Here is a 13,992-nt window from a genome sequence, read left to right on the forward strand (position 1 = left end):
AATGGCACATTTATGATCTAAAACAAGCTGCATTTTCATCACTTTACATATAAATTCACGGCTGATACAAATAAACGATATATTTTAAATAAATTATTTTAGGTTTCTAATTTAAAAAGAAAATGCCTAGAATTTGTAACTAAACTAAAAGTCAAAAATTAATAAAATCATCATCGATCCTCATTCATCAGACATATTTCCTAAAGTTAAACCGAAAAATATATTTGAGTTTAAGTTTAAAAAATTGAGCCTACTGAAAGCGATATACTAATTCTTGATAAGCGGATTTGATAACGAACGTGATTATTCGCCCGTGAAGAAATAGTATAACAGTAACTAGACTGATTATGAATGGCTGTTTTATGGAATAAGTTGATGAAATGAATAATGAAAATATATCCTATTAACTAGGAGCTTAATAATAACTTAATGACGTGGACAGTGCTTTGGAGTCCACGTCCAATAGTAGGGCCGAATAAACCATGTTTGGTAAAGAGTAGACCCTAAAATGCATTTTAAAAATCTTGATAAACAAATGATAATGGGGAGTTTTCGTTTAATAAATCTTTATTCAAAATGTGTATTTTTAATAAATAAGTAATTCCAGTATTTCATTGAAAAGCATTAAAAATAAATAAATTAATTAAATATTATCTAAAATTATTTAAATTATCTTCTTGAATATTAACTATAATTACCAGACTATTACAGAACGTTGACAAAGTAATGAAGTTCTTAATATTAAGTTATATAATTGCAAATGTTCTATACGGATAGACCAATAGAGCTGCCTATTAAAATCCACTGCGATAAGTCACGATATTGCCATTTTGTTGGTTGCATGAAATATTGAGTGACATGCCTATTTCAAAAATATCATGTCTGGTAACGGGATACGTAACGTTAAAATGTTATAAAACATGTATTATGTTACTTATTCACCAAACGTGAAATAACAAATATATTGGTAAAATAGATCGTTCAATAGATCCATACTTGATGGGGAAATATATTTTGAAAATCTTTATATATTTTTTATATATTTCTATAAGAAATTATTTTTAAAAGTGTTGTGTGAATACTTGGACCTTGGAATACTTGATCAACTTAACATCTCGTTTTATCTGATACGAATGCAATTTTCTTAATATACAAAATTATTAGCAGTACATTGATTATATTCCTTTATTTTTTAATTTACTGACGCGCTTTTAATATATTTATCTGTAACTGAATTTTATACTTAAATCTCATTGCTGATTGCTGAATATGTTCGTCCATTATTGTTGATTCGTCTTCCACAATTATATCAATATTTAAGTGAATCCATTTTAATCTTACGTATTACACATTACTTAAGAGCGCCTAGAATGTTATTTAGTGTTTAAATTTTTTTTTATTAATTATATCTTACATTCCATATGTTTAGTACAACCTTAATTCCCAAATATATGTATTACTACAGTTCTGTTCTATCTATTAATATACAAGCAAGGAGTGTACGGGATTAATACATCAGTATATATTTCCCCAATTAGCATAAAATTAATCTACTCAATCTAAAGTTAAAGATACATTTATACACTAAACCAGTCGATGTGATTTGGTTCGCTTCAATATTCTGGTTTCTTGCATGTTGTCCAGCAGCTCTGTTGCTTCTACGTTGCTGTGATCTAGCAACCTTATTTCGTGTCTTAATGCGAAATCTTGGATCACTTCGTGTATTCATTTGATTTCCTGATCATGGTGCAGCTCTTAGTTGGTTACGTAGCTATACGCATTGGTAATTAATCGTAGAGCTTTGTTTTGGGTGCGTTGGATTACTAGTTGATTTGATGTTTTAGTGAAACACCATATTTGCACCCCATAGATCCGAATAGGCTTTAAAATTGACTAATAAACCAATCTCCTTGAGTTTAGGTCAAGTCAAGTCAATCTTCCAATTAATCAGTACAGTTGCTTGGATTTCACTTTAATTTGCTTTGCTTTTTCTCTCACATGATGTTTCCAATTTAACCTACCATCGATATATATTCCGATTTAGCTGATTCTAATTAAGGAAACGGGCATCCCTCATTTGATATAATATAGTTTTTGTCAATTCGCCGCAACGAAAAACTAACATTTGTTGATCTTGTTGGTCGATACTTGTACTTTTTCTATAGCCTTAGACAGACTTTAGACTGTGTCGTCAGCAAACGTGTATAGAGCAGATTATAGAACCCCAGCCGAAATAGGTTTCAGTGTTGACAATTCCCCGTCTTGCGAGACTCTAAATTTTTTTTCGAAAAAATATGATTCCAGCAGTCGACAGTAATTCCGTGGTGGCAATTTGCTCATTCTGTAGATTAATCCCAAATGTCTTACCCGGTTAAAAGTTTGTGAGACATCCAGGAATATTGCAGGGCAGTATCTATTTTCTTCGAGTGCCTGTTTAACAACTTAAAAATGACAATAACAAATATTTATTGAAAATTGTATTTTGAGATCTTCTTGTTAAACTTGGGTTTATGTAGATTACACCTGGCACTTAATGTAAGCCCTAAATCATTATACTTGCCACTAACAAAAAACATTCAGTTTATTTAGCCTGGTAACTGGCGTTAATTTGGATGATCGGATCAATAGATTTTCTAAAAATTTTCTTGCATATTAAGAAACCCATACTGTTATGGGACGAACCCTTTTATCGAAAAAAAAATGGCTTTTTTATTTTAATTGGTAGCAACAGAAGGGCGGTCCTTATCCAATCAAGTGTGTGTGGTTAAAATGAAAGCGAATATATTACAGACTATATTTTTTTGACATTGCAGATGTGTAACATAATAGAAAATTAAATAGGAGTTGTTCTATTGATATAAGTTTCATAACAGTGACAAGGAGACGGATCACAACTGTGGGGATGTTGACAGTTCAGAACAGTACTTAAACCTTTCCTACTTGCAACTATAATATTATTCAGGCTGTAAGGCTAAGAAATCGGCTTGGTATTTGGTAACATGAGGATTGAACCGTTAGCGTATTTTATACTTTCGGTTCAATAAGTCGCTCGCTAAGTTCAATACACGTTTTATAACTGGCGCAGTCGGTAGGATTCCAAAAATAACACAAATATCATTTTTTAAATATACCAGAATCAATTTAGTTCATCATCAGGAAAAGAAACAGATTGTCTTTAGATTGACAATTGTTGCACAGTTACTCAAAGCTTTCCTTAAGCTGGTTAAGTAGAGTTGAGGCAAATATATCATAGTTTAAGTTAAAAGAAATGGTGTTCAGAAATTTTAGCTAATAAAAACCTTTAAGCTGTATTGACTAACTTCTAGAGGCTAGTGGCGCGCCAGAACGTAGCGTCTTGGAAATAACGACAGTCGAGAAAAAGAGTCGAATTTGTGATGCCATAAGAAGAAAGTTCAAGTCCCTTGTCTTGTCCACATATTGTTATACATTAGTGCTGTTAAATAATTTTTTTTCTGTTGGAGTTCGACTTTTAATAAAACAAAATAATGTCTAGACATTCATGCGTTGAAAAATACCTGAGTCCTAGAATTCCTGATACAAGACTTGCACTTTAAGGTGTAAGGACACCAAAGGCAGACTGCAATTGCTGTGAATTAATGTTTGAAAAAATAATTTAGCACTACACTTTTCACAATTTATATATAAATATAGTAATTACATATGTAATTAAAGATTCTTATCTTAACAGGTAAAATATAATGTAAAAATATATACTTCGACAAAAAATGGACAGATTATCATTATAACATGCTTACAATATTCCATTTTCAAAATAAAAAATTAATAACAGGTCAATTGAAAAGTCACCGGCGGCCTACCATAGTAAAACACATTTTTTTGGAAAAATTATTTTTTTTATAAAACATAATTCCCTTCAAGGGTGATACACTGATTATAGCGATCCTCCAAATTTTTGATACTATTTTTGTAATATGATTTGCCCTTTGCTTCAAAATAGGCCTCATTTTGGTCGATTACCTCTTCATTCGTCGAAAATGCTTTCCCAGCGAGCATTATTTTGAGATCTGAGAACAGGAAATAGTCGCTGGGGGCCTGATCTGGAAAATACGGTAGATGAGGAAGCAATTCGAAGACTAATTACATCGCATCTTTGAGGGTTAGGGCTAACTAAAAAATAAATGGATTTAATTCTAGTAGCGCCATCTGTGTATCGGGCCGGGGATTTTTCAATTGATCTGTTACAGATACAATTTAGATTTTTGCGATGCAGAACACGATGCGATCCAGCGCAGGCTTATCGAACTATTGATCATCAATGTTAAGTAAACTAGCGTCCGAATTGGTTTGTTTGTCCTTGTTCTGAAAATATCGATAATAAAGGTGAGCAAAGGTGCCTTGGTTAATGTCAATAAAATCGAGGCAATAGGACACATTTCTATTAGCAAAGTCTCTATAGATGTGAAATACTAAATACCACAAGAAAATTGACACTTCAATCCCACATGTAAAAACAATCAAAAATTGAATTGGCCAATTAAATCGAGTTTCTCCAATCGATTAAAGTTTTTGATGGGACTGGAAAATAATTATTGGTAATGAGCTGCTTAAATAATTAACTCGACCCTCTAGAACCGAAAACTAATACAATTGAACCAGACAATTAAGAAATGGCTAGAATTGACCAATAGGAAAAGTAAAAAGTAGCGATAACACCAGACCTAGATATCTTTAGTGGCTTTTAAAATTCAAAGAGCCTCAAAATTCAATTGCCTCATGGTTTTTATCAAATGAAAACTCGTGTCTTTCTCCTCTAACTACCATTTTTTCAGGTCACTCTCCAAGTTTCTTAATGGTGTTAAGCTGGTTTCAAATTAAAATTGTGAATTTTATTACTTCAGTTTTTCGTCCAGAAATCTCATTAGTTCTACAGTGTTAGTGAATTGTACTTAGGGGATGAAATTTTCTTTAAAAAGCATGAAACATCCCAAATTGCATTTTTTATCGTATTATTTAAGACGTTATATAATATACATATTTTTCATGCAAGCCTTTACTACAACATTTTAAAAATATTTATTTTAAAAATTGTATAGTTAAAAATATATAGTTTTCTATAACATTCCGATATTTATACAACGATATAACATATATTTTATTACTTTGTTTCTTGTCGAAAGTGATCGTTAATAATACATTATTGATATAATATCGATATAATAGTTAATATAACAAGATACTACCCCTAAAATTGGGCTCGCATGACACAGTATAACAGAATATGTCTAACGAGAACTGAAAATATTTCCGAGTAATTTTAACGCTGTTTCCATGAAATTTTTATACTAATGTATTCAAATTAGAAGGACCCCTATTTAGTTAGAACCATTGTGTAGTATACCGTGGCCCTTGAAAACATAATTTGTAAAAAATTCCGCCCTTGGCTGAGCGAATGCTTCAACATAAAAGCACCAAAATTGGAAAAATGTTTTTGATATACTTATTAGATCTGAATATTTTTCTTTTAGTGTTTTTTGTTATTACTATATATTTTATTATGAATTTAATGTCAGTAATGATATGGTGATTGTAATTTTTTAGTTTGACTTATCTTCATTTCGTGACTGACAAAACTTGTTATAATAATATAGATGCAATTGAACTAATCAAGCTTAATTAAACGATAAATACGCTAGGACTAAGCAAGGTGTATCTTACCATATATTAATTTTTGTATACTTTTATTCAGTAAGGCCAGTAGTTTTAGTATTAATATAATTTGATTGACCATTGGTGGATCTATATTAGAAACTAGGTAATAACTGTCGTCTGAAAATGAGTGAATGGGCTTAGTATAGTATTAAATACGAGGGTGTTTCAAATATGATCGAGACAAATATTTCCCACACTAAAAAACGAATGTCAATACGTTCACCCATGGTCGTAACACGCGCGTGAAACATACACTTCCGACGAGAACTATGCCACACTGTTCGTAAGGCACCCAGCTATCACATACTCAACCACGTCTTTCAAAACATACATGTGCGTCATCTACAGCGTTTTTCTTCATCATATTTGAACCACCTTCGTAGTATGTGTTTTAAATTAGATAAGTAATAGAAAAATCCACCCTGGCAGATTCTTATTGAATTCAAGGAATGAGGGAGTACAAAGTGGCCATGAAATTGCTAGTAGAGCTTTCAGTATATTTGTAATTTAGAAAGCACTAAACACGTTATCGAAAAGGCTTAACCAATTCATATTATGTTAACATGAGATATACAGGATGTTTACAACTGCATAAAATTGCAATAATCTAAGGGATTTGGTTAGAATATTTCAGTGGAAAAACCTCATATTGTGTATAGAAAGAGCTACCTAGCCTACAAGATAATTAAATATAAGGTCATAATATGCCCAGAGGAACTAAGAGTTGTAATTCTTCTCCTAATATTATTGTAATAAAATGAGTCGTGTTAATATCCGGTGAAAGTGGTGGAGAGGGAGAATTGGAAATGGCTAGATAGTTAGAAATAGGCTAGAGCATTCTATTTGTATTGCGTTTGCTATTCATGTTTGTGTTAAAAAGGTTAATTATTTGACAGAAAATTTGTGGAAATGAGCGTATTTTATAACTCTATTTTGAATATTAGATTGACTAAACTGCGCGTCCCCATTGTTAGAAATATTTGAATATTTTCAGTATTGCTTGTGACATCGCAAGTAGATCTGTGTCTTATCTATAGCCAAACTTCTGATATCGGCATAGTGTTACTCTTCAAGCGCAAAATATATTCCGCATTAGTTATTAAAATAAAGGGTAATGTTCATAAGTTTTATATTAACATATATATAAGAATGACCTTAAATAGTAAGAACATGACATTGATTTACGAAACCTGTTAGCGGAGGTGAAAAGAAAAATAAAACATAATACTAAATTTTTGTATTATATTGATGTATACTTTATATTTTTATTTATATACTAGCTGACCCGACAGACTTCGTCCTGTCAAAAAGATTTGTAATGTGGCAGTTTTTGTGCCTACGTATTTTAAAAAATTCTCCTGAACAGAACCATCACCCTGGTGATAGGGCGTTGTGAATAAAAAATAATTAAATAAAACATATATAAGGATTGAAAAGTAAGTAATCGCTTTATTGTTAATCATGTGAATCATAATTATTATTATTATTATCATTATATTGCTTTGTGGTATACGATGTTTTTTGTTTGATTACCTGGCGCATAGATAAACAAATCTGATGGTTTTCCAACACGGGAACAGGCAACATACAATTGACCATGTGAGAAACATGGGTTTTCTAGATTAATACCACAAACACTTAATGATTGCCCCTGGGACTTGTTTATAGTCATAGCAAAAGCAAGCCGTCAACATGTCTATAGGAAATTTGCCATTACCAATGTCAATGAGTTGTTTAGAGAATATGTTTCCAGATTGGTCATTTTGCAACTCGACACGCATATTCTTGCTTAAATGAAGTACTTTAACATGTTTCCACAAATTGGAGGACTTTAGACATGCATTGAGTTCATCAGCTGGCGTTGATCGTGGAATCACTGGCAATGTTTGACGAAAATCTCCTGCTAATAAAATCATTGCACCACCAAATCGGTTATTATTGCTACGTAGATCTTTTAAGGTTCTGTCTAAAGCCTCCAAAGATTTTTTATGTGCCATCGTGCATTCATCCCAAACAATCAATTTACATTGCTGCAAAACCTTTGCCATTGCAGAGTTCTTCGAAACGTTGCAGGTTGGAGTTTCATTGCTTTGCATATTTAATGGCAATTTTAGTGCTGAATGGGCTGTTCGACCACCTTCAAGCAAAGTTGCTGCGATTCCCGACGAAGCGAGTGCAAGTGCAATTTTATTTTGTGAGCGAATTGTTGCTAATATTAATGAAATAAAAAAAGTTTTTCCTGTACCACCAGGTGCATCTAAGAAATAAATCCCTCCAGTTTCATCATTTGTTACTTTCATAAGAGTTTCAAATACATACTTCTGTTGTTCATTTAACAGTGGAAGATTTGTTTGAATTTATTCTTTCAAAGCGTTGAGATCATACAGTCTTTCTCGATGCAACTCTTGGTTAAAAGCGTCATGCATTGGACGATTGGGCGCGGTCAGGCCTAATTGAATTAATAGTTTGTTTGACATTATCAAGCACATGTCCTCAATTGAAATCAATGCTTCATTGTAAATTTCTTCACTGATTTGTATATTTGGATTTCCCATTCTATTCCGTATTTGATACAAAATATCATCACACATATAATATTTGTACTTCATCCACAAATCAATTGGGTTTGATGGGAAGCATGTAGATATGATTATAGAAAACAATGTTCGTATTTGATGAGTGTGTGATGATATTACAGCATCATTGAGAGTTTGATCCCAATGAGCGTCATTTTCAAGCAATTGCAAACGTTGACAGGCTTCTCTGTAGGATCCACACAATTCACCATCAACAGTTCGTAACTGTTGGAATGATGTTGGGCCACGTACATTGACTAATAGCAGTCGTAAATAAAAACATTCATCATTGCTTGGATGTACTGAATAAATCCGGCCAATCGCATCGGTGGAATATACATCTGTATATCCTGGAACTGGTTTTCCTTGTTTCCGTCGTATAAATCTCCTTGAGGATTGATTCCAGGTATAATATTTTGGCATTTCAGAATATAGCAATGTTTGTGCGAAATCATCGTTTTGGCATGTCTCAAAAAAACTGGTTAATGTAGTAGATGGTGGCTGAGCAGCTCTTTGTACTGCGTTCTGTGCTGTAAAATACACTCTTTGTCCATTTTCTAAATGCACAGCTAAGTGAACAACAGAAGGGTGTCTCTCATGAATAGGAAAAGAAAATATTCGCCAAACTGCTTCATTACTACTGACATAGCGGCCCATTTGGTATTGGGTAACTTCATCATTAGAATTCTCTGCACCAATTCCAATCACAGCCATATCACTCCCTTTGGTTACATATTTGCAAATGTATTTAATCGATTTCACTGAATGGCAAGATTCAACGTTGATGTGTGCTTTGAATGTCTTTGATAAAATGGGTGAATATGGAACAATCCAACGATTATCTATTTCAATATCTTGTTAATTTAATTTGACAATTGTTGATTTTCCATTGTCTGCTGTCGATCTGCGACGATACAATGGATAACCGTCATTACCAGTAATGTTTCCGATATTAATGTCCGTGGATATCGTTTTGAACATTTACCATCCATCATACACGGTGAACTACCTCATGCAATCCAGGATCTACTTGTACATTAGGGATTTCAGCTGATATCACTGCATCAACTTCATTTGGCCTTATCTTTTCAACCAACCAAACCAAAATGTGTGCATGTGGCAATCCTCGTTTCTGCCACTCCACAGAATACATCCAGCAGCGTGTCTCACCAAACACATTATGTTTTACGATGAAATTCATTAAAGATTTCAACTTTTGTCTAAAGACTCTGGCTGTAATATCATGACGATCAATGGATGATTTCCCAGGTAATAACTCCTGCTTAATTTGTATCCATTGCGGATTGCATGTAAATGTGATGAACAAATCTGCTGTACCATAATGACGAACATACGACATGGCATCTTGAGCATATTCGTGCATATGCCGAGGGCTTCCGATGTATGTTGCTGGAAGAATAGTCATCCGACCGACATTCTGTGCATTTCCATCAGTATTAATCGCATCTCGAAGGTGAATATACTCTTCAGATCGGAGTTTGGTTTGATTCAACCTGATGAATGTTAATCTCTCCGTTTCAATTTTAACATACATGTCATCAACATATTTGTGATATAATCGCCGACATTTCAATATGTGATTATCTGCATTTTCCCGAATCATTAGGCGGTATGAATAATAGTTCATTGAACTGACTTTTTTGTTGGTTTCAGAACCTGTAAACAGATTTTGTTTTAATAACATTCAAATATAAAATTAAAATACATAATATAGTGACTGAGATATTATCGCCATAGCTAAACTAATATTTTAGTTACCTGTAATGGGATTTATCATTTTTATTGATAAATCGTAGCCATCTTCACCTTGCCAAAATATAATGGGATATTGCAGTGCATCATATGAGCGGTGTGTTTCCTTTATAGGTTGTAATTGAAAATTCCGACGATGTAAAAAATATCACGGGATTCCAAGTTTTCTCCAACTACAACGATAGCAACTTCATCAATAGTTGGTGCATTAAAACGTCTTGTATGTTGACCTGCAGGTGTTTTATCAGCTCTGATTACAATTTTGTGATTATCGGATGGCATCAGATCCAGGGCAGTTTTAAACAATATAATCAATTGATTGTGTTGATGAAATAAAGTTTGTAATTGTTCTACAATAGACCTTTTTACTAAATTGTTATGTGCACAACGCAGATCAATTTCTTGTGGTGAATTGCCCATAAAATAAATTTGCAGGAATTTGTTGTCGCTATCTGACACTGGTAACAGTGAACCTGCTCTGTGATATATTTGCCCTTGTATCTGTAAATAAAAAAAATATTATAGTGTGGTATAAATTAATGGATTGTCAATGATCAAACTTAAATAATATTTGATCTTAAAAAGTATATATTTAGTTTTAACTAATATCTATCAAATATAAAATATAATAAAAGTGTCACTGAAACTGAATCACCATATAATATGATGACTAAGTGATATATTTCGTAATGATTAAGAAATTGAAGATTAGTAACACATCTTAACTTTGGTGACAGAAAATTTTGTTCGCTAAAATAATTATGAGTAACTGCTATAATACATACCTTGAAAGTTGGCATAAAATTTTCCCGAACTGCATTTGTTGCCCCAAATGAAGTCATTTGAAAGCAATTGTTATATTGTTGAATATGTGTCAAAAAGTGTATAGAATCTGTTCCTATTCCTGAAACCAATGAGTACAATGGTTCTGGTGGTGGATCCAATTGTATCAATTTCACTTTACCATTTGCGCAACACAATCCATTGGCTTCGTTTTTGTATTTTAATGCCTTACAGTGTGAGCAAACCAAGTTCATAGAACCAATAACAACACATTGGTAGTTACTGTAGTCAATTGACACATCGTAACTGAAAGCAGCTGGATTCAAACTTGCGCGATTATTAGTTGAATGTCGCGCTCGCGCTTCACGCGTTTGTGATATCCGAATTCTTTCACGTTCATTTCCGTCGTCACGTTCTTGTGCAGTACGATTAGATCGGTAATTAGCTTGGTTTATAGCATTTCTGGTTCTTCTACCTAAATTGCTTCGTCTTATAGGAGGCATATCAAATATAAATTATTTTTTCACTAATCACGAACTAAACAAACACTAACTAACTAAACACTCTGCACAAAACACGATATACGAATTTGTTTCGTGTATCACTTGACAATTCATCTGTCATCTGTCAAAAGTCATCTGTAACAGACAACTTTTTTTTTTAAATTTGATATGACTTGAACTCAAATCCTTTTAAGCCGTACGAATTGTTTTATTTATTTAAAATTTGAATTAAATTTTAAACAAATAAAAAATTTTAAATAAATAAAACAATTCGTACGGATTAAAAGGATTTGAGTTCAAGTCATATCAAATTTAAAAAAAAAAAGTTGTCTGTTACAGATGACTTTTGACAGATGACAGATGAATTGTCAACTGATACACGAAACAAATTCAAACAAAAAGGGCTATTTTTAGGGTTTTTCCAGCAATAATTCTAATTTTTCTCGCCGTAAAAACCATCCCTGAACTTCAACGAACATTTTAAAAAAAGATTTGGCCAAATTGGTCCAGGCGTTGTTGAGTTATGCGCTTAGGAACATATTTTGCGATTCATTTTTATATATAAGATTTTAAAATTTAATATTAATTTTAAATTATAAATTAAAGGATATAAAACAATGAACCTTAACTATGCCATAAACCATTTACTAAATTACCACCTATTTGAATATACAATACTCCAAATATGTTATATATAAATACAGTATTATAACAACTTCCTTGTAGATACAGTGCTTTATACGTCTCACACTAATTTATAATTAATTACAATACAATAAAAGTTGCAATAGAACATTTTCCCAAATAAGGGCATGGTTAACATATTTTATAGTAAAAGGGCTTCACTAAAAACCACCACCATACTTAATGAAATCAAGGACTGAAGTACCTAAAAACCCAATGATGTTAATATTTTGTGTTTTTTTTAGTATATATACATTTTTATTTCTCCTTAGGTCTTTTTTCTTCTTTTATATTTTCACCGATTACTCTTCCTTATCAACAAATCATACAGCTATAGGAAGTACAATCCTTTCCTGAATAGCTACCTTTTCAGGATTAATGGTATGCAATATTTTTATGCACTTCTGCAATGTCTGTAAACTGGACGATTGAAATGACTTCAATATATAATTCTATATTACCTTGTCAAAATTCAATTGTAGAATATTATTCTGGGATTCATATTGGCTAATTGTACTTGCTTCGATATTGAGTCTTATAACTTTCTTAATAAAAAAAACTTATATAGACAGACTCAAATAAATTTTTTGTCCGTAACTGTTCTTGCTAAGGTAATTAAGTACCTAAAATTCATTTGTAAGATAATAATTACATCGATAGTTTTATGGAAAATACTATCTTCATGATAACTCCTTATACAGTGGTATATAAGCTTCTTGATATCTTGTTTTATGAAAGAAATTTTAAGCCATAATATTTTTTTCTTTATCGTCCCGTGACTTCCTACTTTCAAAGCTTTTTTTCAAATACTTAGATTGTAGTACCCTGCAGTGTTGCCAAATATAAAGGAAAGAACTATACTAAACTACTAAATAGTACTATACTAAATGGTAAAAAACGTTTCTAATCTATTATAATTTTTTGTTTGAAGACAAAATATAAAAGTTACTATCAGAAACTCTTGTTCAATAAAGAATTTTTTTAAACATGGACAGTTTGGTTGTGGAAATAGAGTAGTGGAGCGTAGGACAGAAATTTGTGCCGTAAACGAATTTCTGCATATTTATTTTTAGAAAGCTCCTTCATAAGGCAATATTGTTAACTCGTGGCCCAATCGATAAAGCAGTATGATCAGCTGTTGTTACTTATTTACATTCAGTCATATGACTCAAATGCTATATTACTGTGTTACAATATTAACATAGTTATGGAAATATCGATGCGATGATGATGATCATATAAGATTCGCTCCATCAATTCAGAGCCTTATTGATGAATCTAATAAAATAAAACAGTAATTTAATTTGACGAAAAAAATTATTCAATAGATTTCCAAACTGATAGTCTGTTATGACATAGTAACAACGATACTATTAACTAAAATAGATTTTTTGTAATTGTTCTACTTTTTCTGACAGCACTGCACGGCGTTAGTGAGTTTGATTAATAATATATCAAGCCAATGAGGTTGGCTAATTCGATATATCCTGATCAAGAAAATCCATTAAGCATTAAAAATTAATGGCTATTGTCGATTTTCGAAGCTAAATCTTAAACCTATAAATAAATTTCAATGTTTGTATATTTGTCTTTTTAAAGCAGAATAATTGAATTGTTAGAACATAGGAGCAAAGTCACTAAATTTATCGATACTGGATATTTTTAAAGAACTGATCATGCTATATTTATATAACATTAAACTATATAAAAGTCGAAGAAAATTTTAAGCTTAGTTCAGATCATACGCCAGTGATTCTAACGTTGAGCGAAAATATAATAAGAAAAGAAAGAAACCCAACGTTAACAAACAAGACACTGGGAAAGATTTGCTGAAGAATTGAACAAACGAATTCAATTCAATTAAATTTTGAAGCAGAAAAATTCGTAGTAGATATTCAACAAGCTCCTTGAAATGATACTCCAGAAATTAAGAGTACAATTAAAGCAATTAATTATCCAAAAGAGGTGAAGGCAATAGTAGC

At 31.9% G+C, this 13,992-nt stretch overlaps 2 protein-coding genes across 4 annotated transcripts in view; both read right to left on the minus strand.

The window, feature by feature from the left end:
- LOC143190406 (uncharacterized) overlaps positions 1-13,992 on the minus strand; it is a 194,736-nt gene that overhangs the window by 150,829 nt on the left and 29,915 nt on the right. The gene's annotated exons all lie outside the window — the stretch shown is intronic.
- Positions 9,504-11,471, minus strand: LOC143190389 (uncharacterized). 2 transcript variants are annotated; one of them, XM_076394629.1, is made up of 4 exons: positions 11,005-11,471; positions 10,826-10,944; positions 10,047-10,541; positions 9,504-9,944 (listed from the first exon to the last, which is right to left on the minus strand). In XM_076394629.1, the coding sequence occupies exons 1-3, from the start codon at positions 11,324-11,326 to the stop codon at positions 10,149-10,151; spliced, it is 834 nt and encodes a 277-aa protein (XP_076250744.1). In that variant the 5' UTR covers positions 11,327-11,471; the 3' UTR covers positions 9,504-9,944; positions 10,047-10,148. The 2 variants fall into 2 exon arrangements, with proteins under 2 accessions (XP_076250744.1, XP_076250743.1); XM_076394628.1 differs by lacking the exon at positions 9,504-9,944 and having other exon boundaries at positions 10,013-10,541; positions 10,826-11,471.

This window comes from Rhynchophorus ferrugineus, unplaced genomic scaffold (genome assembly GCF_030347505.1).
Source record: "Rhynchophorus ferrugineus isolate W39M unplaced genomic scaffold, kcgeb_rfMv2 rfM2, whole genome shotgun sequence".
NCBI lineage: Eukaryota > Metazoa > Arthropoda > Insecta > Coleoptera > Curculionidae > Rhynchophorus > Rhynchophorus ferrugineus.